The sequence below is a fragment of the Tarenaya hassleriana genome, unplaced genomic scaffold, assembly GCF_000463585.1.
Source record: "Tarenaya hassleriana unplaced genomic scaffold, ASM46358v1 Cleome19, whole genome shotgun sequence".
Taxonomy (NCBI): Eukaryota; Viridiplantae; Streptophyta; class Magnoliopsida; order Brassicales; family Cleomaceae; genus Tarenaya; species Tarenaya hassleriana.
In genome coordinates, this window is record NW_010965304.1 from 2,108,229 (window position 1) to 2,129,206 (window position 20,978).

General features: G+C 36.2%; 9 protein-coding genes and 1 pseudogene across 10 annotated transcripts; 6 read left to right on the top strand and 4 right to left on the bottom strand.

Moving 5' to 3' along the window:
* The first annotated feature begins 362 nt into the window (after nucleotides 1–362).
* On the top strand, nucleotides 363–1,886 carry LOC104811129. The gene has a single exon (XM_010537734.1). It carries the CDS (start codon nucleotides 426–428, stop codon nucleotides 771–773), a length of 348 nt encoding a protein of 115 aa, XP_010536036.1. The 5' UTR covers nucleotides 363–425; the 3' UTR covers nucleotides 774–1,886.
* LOC104811128 (E3 ubiquitin ligase BIG BROTHER-like) lies at nucleotides 1,677–5,400 on the bottom strand. 2 transcript variants are annotated; one of them, XM_010537733.2, is made up of 9 exons: nucleotides 5,197–5,400; nucleotides 4,416–4,571; nucleotides 3,863–4,118; nucleotides 3,235–3,269; nucleotides 3,033–3,077; nucleotides 2,679–2,806; nucleotides 2,492–2,600; nucleotides 2,251–2,302; nucleotides 1,677–2,019 (listed from the first exon to the last, which is right to left on the bottom strand). In XM_010537733.2, the coding sequence occupies exons 2-8, from the start codon at nucleotides 4,554–4,556 to the stop codon at nucleotides 2,297–2,299; spliced, it is 720 nt and encodes a 239-aa protein (XP_010536035.1). In that variant the 5' UTR covers nucleotides 4,557–4,571; nucleotides 5,197–5,400; the 3' UTR covers nucleotides 1,677–2,019; nucleotides 2,251–2,296. The 2 variants fall into 2 exon arrangements, with proteins under 2 accessions (XP_010536035.1, XP_010536033.1); XM_010537731.2 differs by lacking the exon at nucleotides 2,251–2,302 and having other exon boundaries at nucleotides 1,682–2,019; nucleotides 5,197–5,399.
* Nucleotides 5,401–8,590: 3,190 nt separating this feature from the next.
* Nucleotides 8,591–11,894, bottom strand: LOC104811130. The gene is made up of 4 exons (XM_010537735.1): nucleotides 11,629–11,894; nucleotides 10,294–11,412; nucleotides 9,520–9,582; nucleotides 8,591–8,822 (listed from the first exon to the last, which is right to left on the bottom strand). Exon 2 carries the CDS (start codon nucleotides 11,403–11,405, stop codon nucleotides 10,314–10,316), a length of 1,092 nt encoding a protein of 363 aa, XP_010536037.1. The 5' UTR covers nucleotides 11,406–11,412; nucleotides 11,629–11,894; the 3' UTR covers nucleotides 8,591–8,822; nucleotides 9,520–9,582; nucleotides 10,294–10,313.
* Nucleotides 11,895–13,128: 1,234 nt separating this feature from the next.
* LOC104811131 lies at nucleotides 13,129–13,748 on the top strand. The gene has a single exon (XM_010537736.1). It carries the CDS (start codon nucleotides 13,218–13,220, stop codon nucleotides 13,632–13,634), a length of 417 nt encoding a protein of 138 aa, XP_010536038.1. The 5' UTR covers nucleotides 13,129–13,217; the 3' UTR covers nucleotides 13,635–13,748.
* Nucleotides 13,749–13,831: 83 nt separating this feature from the next.
* LOC104811133 lies at nucleotides 13,832–14,371 on the bottom strand (annotated as a pseudogene).
* A 454-nt stretch (nucleotides 14,372–14,825) lies between these two features.
* Nucleotides 14,826–15,540, top strand: LOC104811135 (auxin-responsive protein SAUR21-like). Its single transcript, XM_010537737.2, has one exon. It carries the CDS (start codon nucleotides 15,069–15,071, stop codon nucleotides 15,363–15,365), a length of 297 nt encoding a protein of 98 aa, XP_010536039.1. The 5' UTR covers nucleotides 14,826–15,068; the 3' UTR covers nucleotides 15,366–15,540.
* Nucleotides 15,541–15,840: 300 nt separating this feature from the next.
* LOC104811296 lies at nucleotides 15,841–16,248 on the top strand. Its single transcript, XM_010537956.1, has one exon. It carries the CDS (start codon nucleotides 15,841–15,843, stop codon nucleotides 16,246–16,248), a length of 408 nt encoding a protein of 135 aa, XP_010536258.1.
* A 1,325-nt stretch (nucleotides 16,249–17,573) lies between these two features.
* Nucleotides 17,574–18,151, top strand: LOC109116578 (auxin-induced protein 15A-like). Its single transcript, XM_019202251.1, has one exon. The coding sequence runs from the start codon at nucleotides 17,664–17,666 to the stop codon at nucleotides 17,949–17,951; it is 288 nt and encodes a 95-aa protein (XP_019057796.1). The 5' UTR covers nucleotides 17,574–17,663; the 3' UTR covers nucleotides 17,952–18,151.
* Nucleotides 18,152–19,317: 1,166 nt separating this feature from the next.
* LOC109116588 (auxin-induced protein 15A-like) lies at nucleotides 19,318–19,987 on the bottom strand. Its single transcript, XM_019202269.1, has 2 exons — nucleotides 19,911–19,987; nucleotides 19,318–19,815 (listed from the first exon to the last, which is right to left on the bottom strand). Exon 2 carries the CDS (start codon nucleotides 19,752–19,754, stop codon nucleotides 19,467–19,469), a length of 288 nt encoding a protein of 95 aa, XP_019057814.1. The 5' UTR covers nucleotides 19,755–19,815; nucleotides 19,911–19,987; the 3' UTR covers nucleotides 19,318–19,466.
* A 386-nt stretch (nucleotides 19,988–20,373) lies between these two features.
* LOC104811136 (auxin-responsive protein SAUR21-like) lies at nucleotides 20,374–20,884 on the top strand. Its single transcript, XM_010537739.1, has one exon. It carries the CDS (start codon nucleotides 20,438–20,440, stop codon nucleotides 20,687–20,689), a length of 252 nt encoding a protein of 83 aa, XP_010536041.1. The 5' UTR covers nucleotides 20,374–20,437; the 3' UTR covers nucleotides 20,690–20,884.
* The last annotated feature ends 94 nt before the right edge of the window (nucleotides 20,885–20,978 follow it).

A 20,978-nucleotide genomic window follows, 5' to 3' on the forward strand; every position in this document is an offset into this window, starting at 1 on the left:
TGCATAACTAATCTAAATAAATTATCAAACCTATACTCAACAAAATAAAAATATCTAATAGAACCCAATCAAACAATATATACTCCTGTATCCATTTTTATTAGGATACAAGAGTATATTATTTTTTTTATTATGAATTATTCTTGATCAAATTTGTGATCTTGATGGAAGTCAAATTATTAGAAATATCTTATATTTCATAACCGAATAACATACATGATGTGAACGCTTAACACAAGCAAAAACAACTTCCCTATAATAAATACTATAGGAGTTAAAGAAAGACAATTATAACATCAAATTAAAGGTTCCGTTATATTTATATTATTGTGTATATATAGTGAAGTTCTCAAATTCATAATGCAATTCAAACATCAAACAAAACATAACATATTAGATACAAAAAAGAAAAACATAAGACAAACATGGCAAAATTCAACATCAAGATGGCTATGTTCTTCGTTGTTGTAGCTATGGTTCATGCAATTGTACCAATCTCAGCCATTGAAGAAGGTGAACCCAAGCAACTTTGGGATGGTTGTCTCACCAAAATGACTCCGAAGTGTACATTAGATATTGTCGAGACCGTCTTTTGGAATGGTACCGTCTCGGATGCTTGTTGTGATGAGCTTGTTCAAGAAGGTAAAGTGTGTCATGACATACTTATCAAATACATGGCGGATCGACCGAGTTTCATTGTTCGCGGAGCTGAATATTTGAAGAAGAGAGATGATGTATGGAATCACTGTGCTTCCATCTCTATGTCTGATTAGGATAGTCTATCTCAAAATAAATACATTGTCTTGAATGGATAAACTATATCTTTTTCTTTTTACATTTTGAATTGTACTTGTTTCTAATCACTTAAATAAATCGACAAAATTTGATAACATATGATTAACGAAAAATCCATTATGAATGGATTTTTGAGTGAATACCAAATTTACCATTAGTGAAGCCCACAATTTGAACAAGAGACTAAAAGACTCGCAATACACTGATTTATCATTTTCTCAATGGGTTACATCATGAATGAATTCAAAGTTTTCCGCAAATTCCGTTTTTAGTTTGTTGGTTAATTTTCAATAAGGTGATCAATAGGGCCCGGAAGGTTTCAGGCTCAAACTCAGGCCGACTCGATTTTTTTCGAGCCTATATAGTTAAACCTGAAATTCGACCCGCGTCGGTCCGATAATTCCCTTTGTAAATATATTTTTTTCTTTTTTTTCAAAATATTGGAATTTCGGATCATCCGATTTGAGTCCAAAGCCCGATTCAAGTCCGACCTAAAAGCCTGGAAACTTCGACCCGCTTATTTTCAGGCTAGGTCGGATCAAGCTTTGGGCCTAATTTGACACCCCTAATTTTCAACCTAAGCTCCTTCGTTTCTTGTTCTTATGTTTGGTTCTATCTACGTTTCTCACGGCATATGTTGGAATACTGAAGAGTGAACACCTAAAAATCATCTGGTTTGTTGGTTAAAAATTGTCTATGCATGCACACATATAGACAAACTTAAACCCGTATATACATGCATGTACACGTATACATATACACACACAAATATACACGCAGTTGCGGGATAACCAATCATGCCCCATAATTTATCTGAATTCATATACGGATCTTGGGCCAATAGGGGAAAAGGCAAAACCAAATGGAAAACGGATGGAAAAGAGAGTAACCAAAAATAAGCAAGGGAAAGGTAAAAATTCTATACAATCTCTTAGGGTTCTCTTCCCCATATTGTGAGACATCTGCATTTGGCGTAAAACTCCAAACCCTAATTCTAAACCATCCTCCTATGTGAAAACAGCTCAGAAAGAAGACGAGGAAACCGAAATGATACAAACTTTTGTATTACAAGAGCGAAAAAAATATCAGGATGTATAAAGGCTGGGGATGATACCGGGAAGTGAAGCCGTGAAGATGAATTCTGATTGCGGACCGAATTAGACGTAGCCTCTAACACCTTGATTTAGCACCAACAGAGACCTCAGTGTAACATATCGGGCATGCCTGTGAAGAAGAAAACGCGGTGAGATCGCGTAGTTGGTCTCGGTCTCACAAGACTCGGGTACCTACGGCTGAAGTTGGATACCCGGGAGTATCCTAACCCGTGAAAAATTCCAAATTTTGGTTGATATTCATTGATTTTAGAGATATTTTGATAATTTCACAAGAAAATAGGTTTAGGTATTATGGTATGTACATTGAAATGGTAGGGATATAACCATAATTTACTCCTACCTGATACCGCGAAGATAAGTTGTCGTAGTTTAGAAAAAACCCAAACCTAAACCTGCATTGTGGATTTCTAGTTTTAGTGCACCCATTTTCTGCCTCGTTTTTTACGGGTACCTCTGCCCCGGATACCCACGAGATCGGGTACCCAAAAACTTGTGGGTTTCGGCTAAAAAATGTCCGCTAGTAATCCGTTGCGCTACTTATGAAAACAAAGTTGGTAAGCCCTTTTTTTATATTTCGTTACCTTGTTGATGCTAAGCCATTTGGTCCCGCAATCGACGTGATAGGCATGCGTGCATGGGAGGGTTATCATCCGTTCTCGTCGTTTGTACTCCATTTGACAGATCACGCATCTGCAGCAAAATGCATGAGCTAAGCCACCATATCTCAAGGTGCAGAAAATGTAAGAAACTCCCGCGAAATGGAAGTACCTGTCTTTTCCTGATTTCTTTCGTGTGAATAAACTGCATTTGTATTTTGAAACTGGGAGCCGAGAAATAATGTCTTGAGAGAGTCCCCGGCTTTGTGTCCCAACTGTCTCACCCAACTCTAGTAATTCCTATACGCAACATGATATAGCAAATAAGTAACCAATTGATGACCAAATTCACAAGCTTGACATAAACAGCTCGCAATTTCACAGATCTAACAATCCAAAATCCGTTTCTGAAAGTCAGACCAAGCATTCTCGCAGAATTTTAATCATTTATAAGACTTTATCTTGGGAAAAAAATAAAGCAGGAGCCAGAACAACACAAACGGGATTATGGAAGACAGTTTCTTACCTCATAAGTCATATTATCTGGATCGAGAGTGTCCTGCCAAACCATCTGCACGACACAGAGCAAGAGTCAGGATTACGCATTGTGTCTTCCTTAAACAAGCCTCATATCCAATGATGAGTGGGATGCAGAAGAAACGGCTAATATCTCCACGAGTATATAGGACCCTCAATAATCATAGAAAACCGGTAGAAGCCACTCTCACCTGAAAGTCATCACCATTAGGATGCCTTCGTAAGCCTGGGAAACAAATAAAGACAAGCAGAAGAATGGTTTAGAATTCCAAATACATATCGACATTCATACAAACAGAATCCAAAAACCCGTAAATGATCAAATGAGAAAGAGAACAGGACTCAAACTAACGAAGCCTAGTCTGCAACTTTCTAGAATCAACAAATAAGGGTGTTAAACAGATGTAAAGACGATAGCAACGTTAAACAGATACAGAGGCATCAGTTAATGTGAGAAAAAAATTAAGACATCCAGTGTTCAAACATCTGTATGTTTGATCCATGACATATATAGCAGATCCACTGCCCGAGCTGAACTGCTGAACTAGAATGCATCAATCCTAACATTTCCACACTTCTATGTAAACTGACCAAACAGCACGACATATCACGAGAAATGGAACTAGTAAGCAGGTTCTAGGCATTGATGAGGCAATATCAGTTAATTTATCTCTACTGATGTCTCAACTTCTATCATATTGTATGGCAGTGTGCTATTTAAAACAACAATGGAATCCAATAACTCTTCAATCTACGGCAATGATAGCAAAAGAAATCGCAATAATGCAGACGCGGAAATTTCCATGAATGGAAACTCACATTCCACGGAATTATCATGTGTCGCCATGCCCGAATTTCCTCCCAACCCCATATTGACCTCGACATTCTGTGCATTAGTCATCAATGAAGAGTTCGTAATAGGCCTCCTATATTCATCAAATGCAGACTGGTGACCACCAAACACTGGTTGTTGATCATGGAATGGATATACATGTCCATGGTTGTAATAAGAAAAACTCTCATCATCAGACAATCCAAACTTGTAATAGCTGACATTCAATGGGTATACGCTTTCCTGCACAGCACGAAACCATGTTTTGAGATCTACCAAGAGAAAAACAGAGAACAAGAGCCTATATGGAAACTCTTTTCTGGCATCTAGAACTCAGAAAGACAAAACTTGAGAGTCACATGACACATAGTCCAATAAAGAACATAAGCCAAAAACAATGCAATTTTTAGGTAACCACACAATGATCATAACTGCAGATTATATATATGTGATTCAAAACAAAGCTTGGACACAGAAAGCAAACCTATACATTCCAAGGACCAAGACCCAGAAAGGAAATAATTCTTTTCAGCAGTTTACCTGTACATGTGCTGCACCATCGAAAATGAAATTTACGTGATCGTACGTCAGACCTTCTACATATTCCATGAAGCTACCGGCGCTATTGTAAGGGTAACTGGTGCTCAGGTGATGAGCTTCCAAATGTCGATTCCAGTTCATTTTGGATCGCTAGATCTGCATAAAACAATCAAACGAAATGCCAGATCTGCATAGCTCAATCCCTAATTCATAAAACACTTCATTTCATTACAAACAAGTTTCTCACCGATTCGTTACAGATTTAGCATAAAACTCGACAAACAAAGAATCCAAGTTAGCTTTCAGATAGTTCCACCATCTCAGGGAAACCAATCTACATTCCTTTTCCATTCTTTTGTATCAGATCGAACAACAGTCTCAGCCATTTTACTCATTACACCCATGATTAGGTAACAACAAACGTAAGATGTCAGAGCTTCTGCATTGGGAATCTCACCTAACTGTTCATTGATGAACACGAGCAAGAAAAAGTAGCTGTGCGAAAGGAAAACAAAAAAGAGAGCTTAAATTGTTTTGCTACTAGTTTCGATCTGCACCGAGAAAACAACCATATTTGGACGGGAAATCCTTCGATTTCGAAGAAAACTACAATCGATACATTAACCATGAGCGAATTTCACAGAAATATTTCAGTTTGGCCTCCGGGAAAATGCAGGAATACGATTTTCCAACTCTTATCAACATAATGCATCAGATTCGTGCAGCCGAACCGCAAGAAACAGCAAAGCAAAGGCAAAAAGTGGACAGAATCCAATCATACCTGATTTTCCCGGCAAGCGAACAGAGAAATCAGAGGCTCATAGGCATGTCATTGCACGATTACGATTTCTAGGAAATCTAAAACGAAGCATAGAAAAAATTTCTTAAATAAAGTCAGTTTTTTTTTTTTGTGATTTCCCGTGAAAGCGATTTTCTCGGGAAAATGTAGGAGGAAAATGAGAGGAGTGGATCAGGTGGTGGAACCAAAGAAACGGGTTTATATTTACATAAAGGAGGTGGTGCATATAAAAAATACATAAAATTCTAATAATTAAATACAAGAAAAAATGGGAGAAAAATACAGGGAAATTATAGCAGACAGTGACAGGAAGGAAAGAAAGAAACAAAATATGTATATACATCAATACATGTTGGTAAAAAACAGCTCGCCGCTGTGCCCTGAAGTTACTTTTGTTTACGGAAAAAAAATAAAAAACAATCATATATATATATATATATATTAAAAATAAAAAACTGTATACGGTGCGACTCCTTTTTTTTTTTTAATTAAGTAACCTGTTTATTACATTTTCTATTTTTGTTATCTAAATATAAAGTTCAAAGATGGCATTCATCCATTTTTTAAATGAGTTTGATATTTTTAATCACGTTGTTTGTAGATTATGCAACTTTTTTTTTTCTAACACATATGTCCGTGTAAAACTTGTAAAATTTTGCAATTTCCTTCTTACATAAATCATAATTTCATAAAAAAAAAGTTATCTTCAAAAAATATAAAAGAATCTACAAAAAGTTAACTTGTCGGCTCTTTAATCTTTTTTTTATTATTTAGTCTAAGAATCTATCTTTTGATTATATGATTTAACACTATTTAAAAAATTATAATAACCCAAAAATTGCCCTACTTATCTAAATCATTTAAAACTTACAGTGAATTGTGCAGTATCGTTTTTATTCAATATCGTAAAAGATAATGGTCAAAATATCATACTTTTATTTTCTTAATATCTAAATACTGAATTATGTTATATAATCACACACAAATATTAAATTTGTAATTCTATCTTTAATTTTAAATATTAATGTTGTCTGTTATGTCTAATTATTTACTGAATTTGGTTGCTATATATTTTAACATCCAATTAAAATATTAATTTTATATTTTATTTGGTTTTATGATATTTGGATTAGATATAAAAATTAAAAATAATTAATTATTTACCTCGAAACAAATAATTAATTATTTACATAGGTTATTATTGCGTAACGGCGAATGCGATACTCTCTGTAACCAACAGTTAAATTGGAAGAATAAAGGTGCAAAAGCGGTGACATAACGACTGTGACGAGCACGGTACAGTCTCAACTCCATCTTATGTGGGGTCCGCATCCACGTATCGTTTTCATGGATAGAGTAAACCGGGAACCGGCTAAACATTACTTAGTTTATTTGGTTATTTTTAGGAGAGAAAATTAAGAACCGGTTCCCGGTTACTGACTCGTGCCAAAAAGTTGATAACCTGTCGTTTCTACATTCTAGTGTACCGGTTTTACATTTCTTTTTTGCTATTTGTCAAATACATTGGTATCTAATTTTACCTACTTTTTTAACACTAATATATATATATATATATATATATATATATATATATATAACTGACATAAAAGTAACATTTTTTACACAAAAAAACATGTTAAGATAATATTAACAATTTACTGCTTCGCTTGGTTCATGGATTCGACACTAAGGTATATGTAACTCATACCAATGCAATAATTTCTATACATGTCTGCTGTTCAAATTATTTTTATTTGAGGAGAGTTGGACGTTATTATACTTTATATTTCATTACATAATTTGCATGATAACATATAATAACATAATATTATGTGTTGTTACATAATTTGGAAAATTATTTGTTTATGATTGGATTTTTACTCACATTATTTATAAAATACTCAAATCAACTGGCAATCATATATTATTTATTAAGTGGGAAAAAAATAAAAAGTTGGGTTGAACAATCTTTGATTTCCATAAATATGGGTGGCATCCCATTGACCATAGGTTGCTCAACTTGCAAGGAAAGTGAAGGAAAATATATAAAATAAAATGAAAAAATCATTAGCATCTTTCGAAATAAAAAGGGTTACAACTTCCAAGAATTTAACCCAAGATTGGACCCCACTGTTTTCATGATATGTGACTCCCCCATTGGTACCACTTATTAGGCATTAATTACATCATGGCATATGCTTTCGTGTGCGATGGTTTACTCCTAGTGCAATATGTATCAAAATAACATTTTTTTTGTTAAAAATGTATCAAAATAACATTAACATCATAGGAAGTCTTTCAAAGTATTTCATTGATATAACTCAAGGAATATATATATATATATATATATATATATTAAATATAACATTTTCTAAATTAGTTATTAATTTACTAAGAAAATTATTGTATCTAAAAAATTAATGTGAAAAATATTTTTCTTCTATTAGTATTTCATTTTTTAATCTTTATAATTTAAAATACAATTTCCTATTCCCATACAAAAATTTGTTAGTCTAAAAATTTATATATAAAAAAACGATCTGTATATTATAATACATCTATGATCTACTATGTATGTATGTATGTATGTATGTATGTATGTATGTATGTATGTATGTATGTATGTATGTATGTATGTATGTATGTATGTATGTATGTATGTATGTATGTATGTATGTATGTATGTATGTATGTATGTATGTATGTATGTATGTATGTATGTATGTATGTATGTATGTATGTATGTATGTATGTATGTATGTGAGAATGCCTTTAGATAATCTAATTTCTAATCAAAATAATCCAATTTGTAGTATGAGCACTATTAAAGAATTGTAAATAAGATTGTGAGAAAGATAGGATATTTTATTAGTAATTTGTTTATCTATCAAATAAAATATTGGGAATTTTAATCCCCACTCTTTGTAAATTTTTAAAATATATAATATAACAGAGACATAACCAAAGTTATGTCGTCGAAAATCATGTGACATAAGAGTCATGAATATATGATACATGGGTTTGTTGTTGCTTTGTGGCAAAATCATGTGACATTTGTTGAAAAGTGATCACCTAAACCATATGATTTCCATCCACTAAAATTATAAAAGTTGGTCCGTTCAGGTTTTATTAGGCGGCAATCCCACGTATATGTATGAAAACCACACACACACATATATATACATATATATAATAATTATGTTGGTATAAATATTTTGTTTGTCTCATATTTCTCATTAATTCGATCTAAATTTTTAATTGAACTTTTCTGCTCTGTTATATATATATATATATATATTCCCATTGTCAAGGTGTTTTCTCTTTTGATAAAACACAGAGATGAGGATTTTTTTCAAATATACTAAATTAAAAAAAATAATATTTTAGCTTTAGCTTTATAAATAGTGTACAAAAAAGAAAACAAGAATATGAACAATCATATCCAAAACACAAAGTATACATACTTAGGCTAGAAGAAAGAAGCTATGATTCCACTTGTCCACAACACTTCAATGGAGATATATATCGAGTGAGTGCATTGTACAACATACATACATGTATTGTTATACATACATACATACCCTTACATCATCTTTTTTTTAGTCCACCTGTGAAAAAAAGGAATGAAATGGAATGAAATGTGAGATCATCATTATTATTTATTATAATGGATCCAAAAAAAGAATTAGCATTAAGGTAAGCAAAGGAAGACCCCACAAAAACACAAAGAGCATCCCAATAATTTTGTTCATCCAATCATATTCACATTCTCATAAACCTTTCCTCAAAGATAATCATTTCCTTGAAAATAAAAATTTTAAAAAAAAATCACAAATTTGGGAAAGTAACAGAGAGAACCAAAAGGCTATTCTGAGGCTGATGTAATAAAACATGCCCTGACAAAGATATCAAAGGCTGTCAGACATGTGTAGAGAGAGAGGGAGAGGGGGGGGGGGAGAGAGAGAGAGTTGAGGCAAAACCTAGCGTGCAAGCAAGGAAGAATCATCACATTCCCACATTCTTTTTGTCATTGTAACACATGACAAGACAAAGAGAGCAAAGTCACTCAGAGACAAAGCACAGAAAAGCACACATTGTCTATTGATCATAATATGCAACTGTTCTGAGTGATTTTTCTCTTTCATCAGAAGGACCCTTGAAGAAATTTCCAATCTTTTCCCCTTTTTCTCCTCCCCAATGACATGAATTTAGGTTAACATGGTCACACGTATTCACAATTGGCCATTAGAACAACCGAGCCCATGGTGAACGAGGGAAAGAAGTAAAGAAAATGGATCTTGTTACCTCGGTTAGATAGGGAATGAATCAGCCATAGAACACGGCATAACGCAAAGCCGGCCGAGAAACCTGCAAAGAAGAACAGATCAAATATCGGTCTATCTTTCATGTCTTGGAAACTGATACCAAAGATCAGTTCAGGACCTAAGGGGAAGAACTTGCTGATATGATGATCCAAACATTTCCTCATATTCAATCGATAATATGTGACAATGAAATATTCATTATCACAATACAGCCAAACGTTTTCAAAACCTGAACCAATCCACAGAAGCCAGAGAGAGAAGTACGATTTAACGGCAATTCCATGTCAACTGAAACAAAACCGAAGTACATGTGGAAGACAAATACTAGAACAGCTCAGTGTGCAAACAGAAGAACATCACATCCAAAAAGTGAGTAAATGTTATGAAAAATACCGATTTAGTAAAATAGATAAACCTCTCTAAGAGTAAATAAGCAATCCGCAATAAACCCACAAATGCTATCTTACAGTCAATATTTTCATATGTTTAGGAAATATAAACCTAAAGTCAGTTCTGTCCAGGCTTTTGGGGAGTTTGGTTGATATTTGGATCTTATGTAACTTTGCTTTAATACCGGAAATAATTCGCTTGAGCTCTGTATTACCAAAGAACCAAATATTAGAGTCCCAAGTTATGAACCCACTAACCACATAGTCTAGAATCCCATTTGCTTACCAGTAGATGTAACTTATGGTAAAAGCCTCTGTATAGATGAAATAACTTGAAAAAATAAATCTTTAGAAGAAAGTCTTACATGGGTGATGTCCAGAAGTACTATTGATGATTGCCCGTTCCATGATATGAGCAGTCGAAATATGTCTCCGACCTTCCCAAACCTAACTCTAACTCTTTCTGCTTCAACCGCAACAAGCTCTGCTCGTTTTCTATTCTCATCACCTCGTTTTCCATCCTCAACCCCTCAAGCTCTTCATTTTTCTTGCTGCAATACCTCAGCCACTTGAAACATTGCTTGTCAATTTGGAAAGCTCGGGTCTGAATAATGGCTCTTTGCTTATGGATGACCAATTTCTTTTTCTTGATCCAGTCTTTTCGTTCCCGTGATGACTTTGTTGGGTCTTTAAAAATTCTAGACATTTGTGCCCTAAAACTATCCAGCCCGACATGTTGTTCACTTGCCTGAATACCGTTATCGCCATCCTCATCTTCACTGTCTGAGTCATCGTCGTCATCGCTCTCGTCACTTGAATATTTTTCATCGTCATCATCATCACCATCATCATCAACCTTGTTGATCTCTCTTGAGCATCCATCGACAGGCATGAGGGCAGAACCCTGGTGATCGAGATAATGGCAATCCGGTAAATTTTGCCCATTATGGTAAGCACACATTTCCTTGTAAAACAAGTGCTTCGAGTTCAGAATCTTCCTCACTTCATCCTTAGCTTTAGCTGACAGGTGAGACATTGAGTCCATAAGGGAAGGATTTTCCACAACACTGCAACTGATATTCCTCCCAAGAATATCGTTCAACTTCTTGTATCTCTTGTTCAGATCGTTAAACTTGTCTTCGCATTGCTGTGGCGAGACACGACAGCCTTTACCGATCATGATTTTCGAAACCATTTTCCACTTACCCTTTTTATGTAAACAACCATGCTTGCTTTTGAGGCCCTCCTCAGCTCCGCCATCTATCAAACCATCATCGTCGATACTCGCAACTACAGAAATAAGAAGCCTAATAACATCATCAGTCCATTTCATTCTTTGCCAAGGAATCCCCATTTCATCATTGACTTCAGTACACTGTTCAGCATAACCATCCTCTGTAAGAAATGGCTCATCTTTCTCACTGTCACTTCCGCTACTATTCTGTGGATCAATTCCCTTTCCTTTATCCCAATTCATTGGAAATCTATAAACAAAGAATCATCACAACATAATCTCAGGTAAGATTAAGTTGTTGACTTTGACGAATACCCACCTCCAAAACTTGAACTCTCTATCAAAACCCACAATGCCCAAAAACCCTAACCAAAATGTCGATTTAAGAAACTAAAAGGGGCTATGCATAATTGCATATGAATGAAAAGAACCCTAATAACGCACAAGAACAGAATTCAAATCATACCTAACTCCTTTGTTTTCCTTCAGATTCTCGGAGTCACCACATGAACAGCGAGATTCACCTTCGAGACCAATTCAACAGAACTTGAACGATAATGAATGACGCTTTCGGGGGTAATTGGACTAAAATCTCAGAAAGATGAACTTTTCATCTTCGCGTGAGAGATTTTACGGGACAATCCATGATGAATCGTTCCCCAATTAGCGATTCCATGAGATGTTGATCAGTGGAAAATTGGGTACTTTAGTTTAGAACAAGAAAGACACGATGTTATAAATTATTTTCCAAAAACTTTTCTACGCGGAATATTCTGTAGTTTTAAAATTAAAAATACAAAACGAAAATCCAAAATATTTAATGAAATCGAAATGGGAAAATATAAAATTAATAATAATAAAAGTATAAAAAAAACTCAAAATATGGATAAAAGAGACAATTCCCCTTCCCGTTTGTCCTTGTCCAAAATGCTCATGTTACTTTTACTTTTTTTGCAAATAGACTTTCTAACATGTTTCTATGTTAATGTTTTAAGTAAATGTTTTATATGTTAATGTTTATTTTGCTTGCAATAAGACGGATAATAATAATAATTTCCAATAAATTACGACGAAAATACGTCTCTCGCACTGAATTTGAACAAACTTGGTTACGAAAATGAAAATTTATCACTGTTTTAAGATTTTTTCAGTGCATATATTGTAGTAAAAAGTAAAAGTATGGGGGAGTTCTCCGGCCTAGTGGTTAATGACAATTCTCAGGGCGGTGGGTTTTTTCAGGTCCGCGATAATGTCCTGATGCCGTTCTCGTCCGGTCTATGAGCTGAGAGGCGTTGCGGTATCCGGTATCCGACCCGAAGGGTCGTAGGTTAGGGGTTTCCCATCAAAAAAAAAAGTAAAACTGAAAAACTTTTACGACGAACACAATAATACGAATTATGATAGAAAAAATATTGATAGACAAAATCGAATATTAAAGAACACAAAATTTATTAAGTAAAGATTTTGTACTTTTAGTTGAGGTGAGTGGTATATTATATAGTATTAAAAATGAATTTGATTAGTGGACACCGACAAAATAACATGAAGTACCACGGAAAAATTAACGGACCGAAATAGATAGATGTGAATTAGAGCTTTGTATTATGATTTTATTTTTTTGTCTAACGAACAACGTAATTTTATCGGGAAAAAAAAAGAAATTATCAACGGTTCTAATATTAGTAATAATAATATTAAGTTTTAAAACTAAATTAGTTCGATGGTCTCATATTCTTGAATGGGCAGCGTTTAGAATCTTGGAATAAATTTGTTAGAAACATTCATATTCATATTTAGTATATACATCAAATTAAATACGGCATGACTATAGTCTTAGGTTCTTATTATAACCATTGACTACAAGTAAAAACTCTTGAAAGTAAATATCACTTTAACTCTTGCCATTAGTAAGCATTGATTGTAAAATTAAAACCGGCAGCTTTTTGGACCCTATAAATTTCGTATGTTTATTCGTTTCACATATCATCCAAAACAATTCAACAGATAAGAAAAAAAAAAAGCCGATCTATTTCTTGTTATATTATTATCTACAAAATGGAGAGCAAATGGAGGGTGATCTTTTCAACGTTGCTAGTCGTGAGTTTGTGCATCACTGATTGCGCGAAACAAAGCCTAGCGGCGGAAGGGCAACAACCGCAACAGCTTCCCGGTTTACCTGGACTTTTTCCACCCGGTGTTCCCGGTTTTCCTGGACTTTTCCCGCCCGGTTTACCCGGTTTTCCGGATTTGACAAAGTGCGGGTCGACGCTGTTCAATATTCCGGGATGTTTGCTGCAAATATCAACGTCAATCTTCACAGGGCAGTTTGGAAACGTCGGAATTCCATGTTGCAAAGAACTTTTGGATTTAAGCGAAAATTGTTTACCATCAATTTTTCCTCTGAATCCGTTTGTTCCTCTTCTCAAAAGTAGTTGTTCTAAGGCTGTTGCAGCTCCTCCTGCAGCAAAGTAGAACATAGGAGTTTTTGAATTTTTATATATGGTGGAGATAGAAGTTTGCAGGAGTATCTATGTTTGTTATTGATAAAGATATTGAAATAATTATGTTTAGTAATAACATATTTGGTCTCGATATAACCATTTTTATTTGCGACAGATTTTACCCTCGGAAAAAGAAACAAATCATTTGTGTCATTCTATCGAAAATCATTGGGAATCCGATTTGTGTTTGATTATCTCTGGGCACATATACACATCTATATGCATGGAAACAATATTAAACTTATCCAAGAACGTTCTCTGTTCTGCATACACTTTTTCTATCAAGAAGAAAGAGGAAAAAAGAGTATGTGTGTCTATTTACAACACTTAGACAAAAATATTTGTGTCTTCTTAAGAAAACATCTTCAATGGAGCCGAGAAGTTAGGGCGACGAAAACATGCTCGGGACAAGGGATTGTCAGTCCGCCCCATCGGATGGCTGAAACCAAACACTTCTTCGGATTTACGAAGCAGTTGTTGAAAGGAAGGATGATCCAAGTACGAAAGAGGCACCAAATATCTCGTCTTCTCTCCCTCTCCCACGTACACCGCAATGTGTCCCTTTGGTACTCTATTTAGGATCTTCTTCGCACCCAATAGACCTCTCACCAAAGCCATTATATCCCTATTGTCTTCTGAATATACCTCGAAGGAAGAAAATAAAAGGAACTTTTGATTTCTTGTTTTTGTTGATGCCAAGAGATTGTTTTGCTTTTGAAAATGGAGTTTGACTCTGTATATAAAGATGATCGACCAGAGGTTTCATATATGGGGCATGCACATTGACAGTTCACATGGTTTTGTCTCCCTCATGTTAAACCACAAATGCTGTATGGTTGTAATATATGATGGTGGGTCGAATTTACTCGAATCTTAAATGGGAGAGGGTCAATGATCGTTTCTGGACAGCTTCATATCTGCTTCACAAGGGTTTGTCTTCTCGATGTTTGTAATGAAAATATGAGATGCCACCATCCATACCCATATGCTCTTGTCCATGACATTGACTTGGAGATGGCATTTTTATGTGGGGACCTGAAGCCGCATACCAACATGGAAGCAAGTCTTATTCACTACTTATCACTCTTCCTCATGACTGAAACACTCGACGATTTTTCTTTGGACAAAATACAGTCAGGGCCGCATGAGTTTGGTTCTTGTCTTGCGAAATGTTCGTCAAAATCACTAAGCCACAATTCTTCTGTCGACTGGACGACAAAGCCATGTGATGGTTGGTGCTTATTCGCTGATTTTATTTTGCGCCAAATTACGAAGGCCTATCTTCAAGTGCCAACTTCAATCTATAAATATATGTTACTAAGTAACTCTCTTGAACTACACAAGAAAGCTGTCATCTTTGGAAGAAAGGGTAAACAGAGAAGAAGACACTTAACACGTCAGTTCCATGGCTTTCCGGGTTCTTCGCAGTCTGCAATCAAAGCAAATTTTCCGCCAAGCAAAATCATTCACGCCCTCAAACTCCAGCGGTGTTCCAAAGGGGCACCTTGCGGTTTACGTTGGGGAAAGCCGGAAGAAGAGATTCTTGGTCCCGGTGTCATTCTTGAATGAGCCTTCGTTTCAAGATTTGCTGAGAAAAGCCGAAGAAGAGTTTGGATTCGATCACCCGATGGGAGGACTCACGATACCCTGCAGCGAAGAAGTATTCGCGGATCTCACGTCTCGGCTCAGCAGTTCATTATGATGCAACAATACCAGTTTTGTAGATTCTGTTTCCCGAACTTGTACATTTTTCATCGGTTTTCCCCTGAGAAAAGATGGGAGAAGAAAACTCTCTTCGGAGGAACTAATGTAACACAACTTTGTCTTAATGTTTTAGTGAGTTGAAGGATCAAAGATTGTGAGTAGTTATAACAATATATTTCTTTCTCTAAAGTTAGAAACGGTCCGCCGCCAAACCAAAGTGGTTCAAACCTTAAAAAAATAAATTCTTTGAAAACCAAATTAGTTCGATATTCTTCTACTCTTAAATAGATAATATTTAAAATCTTGCGATAAATTTGTTAGAAACAGAAAAACGAGTTACTGCATGACTGTAATCTTAGGCTCTTATAACCGGCAGCTTTTTTGACCCTATAAATTTCACATATGTTTATTCGTAGGTAAGAAGAAAAAAAGAAAACAAGCCGTCCTATTTCTTGTTGTTTATTATCTACAAGATGGAAAGCAAGTGGAGAGTGATTTTTTCAATGATTTTAATTGTGAGTTTGTGCCTCACTGATTGTGTAAAACAAAGTCTAGCGGCCGAAGGGCAACAACTGCAACAACTTCCCGATTTATCTGGACTCTTTCTGCCTGGTATTCCCGGTTTACCAGGATTTTTTCCACCCGGTTTGGGGTTTCCGGATTTGACGAAGTGCGGGTCGACGCTCATCCCGGGATGCTTGTTGCAAATATCAACGTCAATCTTCATAGGACAGTTTGGAAATATCGGAATTCCATGTTGCAAAGAACTTTTGGATTTAAGTGAAAATTGTTTACCATCCATTTTCCCTCTAAATCCGTTTGTTCCTCTTCTCAAAAGTAGTTGTTCTAAGGCCGTAGCACCTCCTCCTCCATCAAAATAGATTGTTGGAGATTTTGGATTCATATATGTCGCGGTGGTAGAAGTTTGCTATCTATGTCATTATTTGCAAAAATTAATGTAATAATATTTAGTCAAGAATCAATAACATCTTAATTTAGTCCCAATATAATTGTTTTTTATTGCCCACCGATTTTTCTAACTCACAAAGAAACAAAGTCATATTTTGAGCCCACAAAATCATTGAGAATCCAAATTTTGGGTAGAGATACATTTACATGTATGAAACCATTACTAACTTCTCCAAGAACATCCTCTACATAGAAATGGCTTTCCCACAAAGAAGAAAGAGGAGAAAACTGTGTGGTGTATTTACATGGAGAAAAAACTCAATCGCTACACTGAGACAAAAATATGTTGGTGTTTTCTCGTCAATGGAGCCGAGAAGTTAGGGCGACGAAAACATGTTGGGGACAAGGGATTGTCAGTCCGCCCATCGGATGGCTGAAACCAAACTCCTCTTCGGATTCACGAAGTAGTTCTTGAAAGGAAGGCTGATCCAAGTACGAAAGAGGCACCAAATATCTCGTCTTCTCTCCCTCTCCTCCTCTTCGGATTCACGAAGTAGTTCTTGAAAGGAAGGCTGATCCAAGTACGAAAGAGGCACCAAATATCTCGTCTTCTCTCCCTCTCCCACGTACACTGCAATGTGTCCCTTTGGTACTCTGTTTAGATTTTTCTTCCCACCCAATAGACCCCTCGCCAAAGCCATTTATGTTGTGTTCTGAATATAGATCGAGAGAGAAAAAAAAACTTTGGATTTCTTTTTTTGTTGATGCCAAGAGATTGTTATGTTTTGAGAGATAGAGTTTGGTTCTGTATATAAAGATGATGGCCAAGAGGTTTCATGGGTCATGCACATTGATAGTTCACATGGTTTTGCCCTCCTTCATGTTAAACATCAAATTTTGTATGATTGTAATATATGATGGTGGGTCAAGTTAACTCTAATCTTAAATGGAAGAGGGTCAATCATCTTCATATCTGCTTCACAAGGGTTTGTCTTCTCGATGTTTGTAATGAAAAGATGAGATGCCACCATCCATAACCATATGCTCTTGTCCATGACATGGACTTGGAGATTGTATTTTTATGTGGGGGCCTGAAGCCGCATACCAAAGAGCAAGCTCACATGACAATTTTTCCGTGGACAAAGTACAGTTCGGAGCGGCAAATCACTAAGCCACAATTCTTCTGTCGACTTGAAAGACAAAGCCATGTGATGGTTGGTGCTTATTAGCTGATTTTCTTTGCGCCAAATTATGAAGGCCTATATTCAATTGCCAACTTGAATCTATAAATATATGTTATCAAGTAAATCTCTCGACCTGCACAAGAAAGCTGTCATCTTTGATAGAAAGGGTACACATAGAAGAAGACACTTACACAATCAGTTCCATGGCTTTCCGGGTTCTTCGCAGTCTGCATTCGAAGCAACTTTTCCGGCAAGCAAAACCATTCCAATCTGGCGATGTTCCAAAGGGGCACTTTGCGGTTTACGTTGGGGAAAGCCGGAAGAAGAGATTCTTGGTCCCGGTATCGTTCTTGAACGAGCCTTCGTTTCAAGATTTGCTGAGAAAAGCCGAAGAAGAGTTTGGCTTTGATCATCCGACGGGTGGACTCACGATACCCTGCAGTGAAGAAATATTTGCAGACCTCACGTCTCGGCTCAGCAGTTCATTATGATGCAACAAGACCAGCTTTGTACATTTTCCATCAGTTTCTTTTTGGGCTAGGACGGAGAAAACTCTCCTCGGAACGGAAACACTAGAGTTGCTTAACCAATGTAACTTAGCTTTTGTCTTAAAAGTTTCAGTGAGTCGTCAGATGTAATCTTCTGAGTAATTGACCTTATTGAGCTAAAACTTCTGAGATATTCAAATCCACGCTGCGTGTTAAAACAACAACGCCCGATGAGAACTGCAACTCTCTACCAATGTATGGAGGAAACTGTTTACCTGATCAACTGCGCAAGGTCCTATGTATTTGGATCCAGAGATTCTGGTTAAGGGTTATGACCTGCTTGATAGCACGTATCCCCATTCTGAAGGCCTTTCAAATTGGTAATGTTGGAGATTATCAGTCGACCACATCTGCAAGTGATTTCCAACGAATGGGATCCTACCAAGGAATTGAAAACGATCTCATTTTACACATAATGCCCAGTCAATTGAACGATCTTTGAATCTTGGCATGTATTTATAAGGAATTGGAGAAAAACTCCCTCTCCGCCTTCTCCTGAGAGCGACGAAATTCCAGATTCTGTGAGAGCTCGTAGGCGGCCAAAATTAGCACGATTTTAACGCAATCAGATGTCGGGGACGGTACGGGACGAGAGCCGAAGTGAACGGACGCGGCGAAAGATTTGACCGCCGAACACGGGGATGGAACCGACCGGATTCGGAGTGACGATTTCCATCTTCCCAACCCACGACGGCGGAGGTGGGGGGAGTATCCACTACTCCGTCTCGATCGATTCTTCTTCTTCTTCTTCTTCTTCTTCTTCACGCAAACTACGTGTCTAAAATAGATTCTAGAAAACGGAGAGTTTAAAATTCTCCCGTGAATGGTCCGAGATCTGTTTGGATGAAGGCTCAAATATCGGCCCATTAGTTGATGGGCTTTAACATTACCTACGTGGCATTACAATTTTAATTTTAATATGAAGAAAAAAAAGTAACTTTCGATGATGAAAAACAGACGTCGTATACCAACCAAATGCGCCCATTCCTTTTTTAAAGTAGATTTGTAGATTATTTTAAAAAGTTTCGATTCTAATCTTAATTTCGTTAGATTTATTAAAATATTTACTTAAAAAATGTTATTTCTAGATTGATTTGATTAATTTATTTTTTATTAAATTCGATTCAAATACTTTTTCTATTACTTGTTATTCTATAATATTTACGTTGATTCAATTTTTTTTGTATTAATATCGACACTATCACATTTATCAATTAGAAGTTTTAAAATTTAAAAGTTAAGATTTAAAAATTCACTGGGTAGTTTGAATTCGCAGTAAATCACAGTTGGAAGAGATCATGAATTTGAATATCTCAGAAGTTTAAGCTCAATAACGTCAATTACTCGTAACATTACATCTAACCTCTCACTAAAACTTTTAAGACAAAAGCTAAGTTACATTGGTTAAGCCAAAAAAAAAAAGAAAGATCGAAAATGTACAAAGCTGGTACTGTTGCATCATAATGAACTGTTGAGTCGAGACGTGAGATGTGCGAATACTTCTTCGCTGCAGGGTAACGTGAGTCCGCCCATCGGGTGATCGAATCCAAACTCTTCTTCGGCTTTTCTTAGCAAATCTTGAAACGAAGGCTTGTTCAAGAACGATACCGGGACCAAGAATCTCTTCTTCCGGCTTTCCCCAACGTAAACCGCAAGGTGCCCCTTTGGGACATCGCCAGATTGGAATGGTTTTGCTTGGCGGAAAATTTGCTTTGATTGCAGACTGCGAAGAACCCGGAAAGCCATGGAACTGATGTGTTAAGTGTCTTCTTCTCTGTTTACCCTTTCTTCCAAAGATGACAGCTTTCTTGTGTAGTTCAAGAGAGTTACTTAGTAACATATATTTATAGATTGAAGTCGGCACTTGAAGATGGAAAAGAAAATCAACTAATAAGCACCAACCATCACATGACTTTGTCCTTCAAGTCGACAGAAGAATTGTGGCTTAGTGATTTGCCGCTCCGAACTGTACTTTGTCCACGGAAAAATTGTCATGTGAGCTTGCTCTTTGGTATGCGGCTTCAGGCCCCCACATAAAAATACAATCTCCAAGTCCATGTCATGGACAAGAGCATATGGTTATGGATGGTGGCATCTCATCTTTTCATTACAAACATCGAGAAGACAAACCCTTGTGAAGCAGATATGAAGCTGTTCAGAAAAGATGATTGACCCTCTTCCACTTAAGATTAGAGCTAACTTGACCCACCATCTTATATTACAACCATACATCATTCGTGGTTTAACATGAGAGAGACAAAACCATGTGAACTATCAATGTGCATGTCCCATATATGAAACCTCTGGTTCTTTATATATAGAACCAAACTCCATCTCCCAAAAACACAACAATCTATTGGCATCAACTTAAAAAAGAAATCAAAAGTTCTTTTTTTCCTCCCTCAAAATTTATTCAGAAGACAATATAAATGGCTTTGGTGAGAGGTCTAATGGGTGGGAAGAAGATCCAAAAGAGAGTACCAAAGGGATACATTGCAGTATACGTCGGCGAGGGAGAGAAGACGAGATATTTGGTGCCTCTTTCGTACTTGGATCAGCCTTCCTTTCAACAACTGCTTCGTAAATCCGAAGAGGAGTTTGGTTTCAGCCATCCGATGGGCGGACTAACAATCCCTTGTCCCGAGCATGTTTTCGTCGCCTTAACTTCTCGGCTCCATTGACGAGAAAACACCAACGCATTTTTGTCTCAGTGTAGCGATTGAGTTTTTTCTCCATGTATATACACACAAACAGTTTTCTCCTCTTTCTTCTTGATAGAAAGTTAGTATTGTTTTCATACATGTAAATGTATCTCTACCCAAAATTTGGATTCTCAGTGATTAGGTAGAAAAATATGTCAGAAATAAAAAAAATATATTGGGACTAAATTAAGATGTTATTGATTCTTCACTAAACATTATTACATTAATCTTTGTAAATAATGACATAGATAGTAAACTTCTACCACCG

Excerpts from the sequence above, each read along its gene's own strand:
- LOC104811129 (XM_010537734.1), top strand. The coding sequence starts at position 426 with ATGGCAAAATTCAACATCAAGATGGCTATGTTCTTCGTTGTTGTAGCT.
- LOC104811128 (XM_010537731.2), bottom strand. The coding sequence starts at position 4,556 with ATGAACTGGAATCGACATTTGGAAGCTCATCACCTGAGCACCAGTTAC. Across the intron at positions 3,270-3,862 it reads ACATGATAATTCCGTGGAAT|GCTTACGAAGGCATCCTAAT; the intron begins GTGAGTTTCCAT and ends TTTGTTTCCCAG. Across the intron at positions 2,601-2,678 it reads AAGAAATCAGGAAAAGACAG|ATGCGTGATCTGTCAAATGG; the intron begins GTACTTCCATTT and ends ATTTTGCTGCAG.
- LOC104811130 (XM_010537735.1), bottom strand. The coding sequence starts at position 11,405 with ATGAATTGGGATAAAGGAAAGGGAATTGATCCACAGAATAGTAGCGGA.
- LOC104811131 (XM_010537736.1), top strand. The coding sequence starts at position 13,218 with ATGGAGAGCAAATGGAGGGTGATCTTTTCAACGTTGCTAGTCGTGAGT.
- LOC104811135 (XM_010537737.2), top strand. The coding sequence starts at position 15,069 with ATGGCTTTCCGGGTTCTTCGCAGTCTGCAATCAAAGCAAATTTTCCGC.
- LOC104811296 (XM_010537956.1), top strand. The coding sequence starts at position 15,841 with ATGGAAAGCAAGTGGAGAGTGATTTTTTCAATGATTTTAATTGTGAGT.
- LOC109116578 (XM_019202251.1), top strand. The coding sequence starts at position 17,664 with ATGGCTTTCCGGGTTCTTCGCAGTCTGCATTCGAAGCAACTTTTCCGG.
- LOC109116588 (XM_019202269.1), bottom strand. The coding sequence starts at position 19,754 with ATGGCTTTCCGGGTTCTTCGCAGTCTGCAATCAAAGCAAATTTTCCGC.
- LOC104811136 (XM_010537739.1), top strand. The coding sequence starts at position 20,438 with ATGGCTTTGGTGAGAGGTCTAATGGGTGGGAAGAAGATCCAAAAGAGA.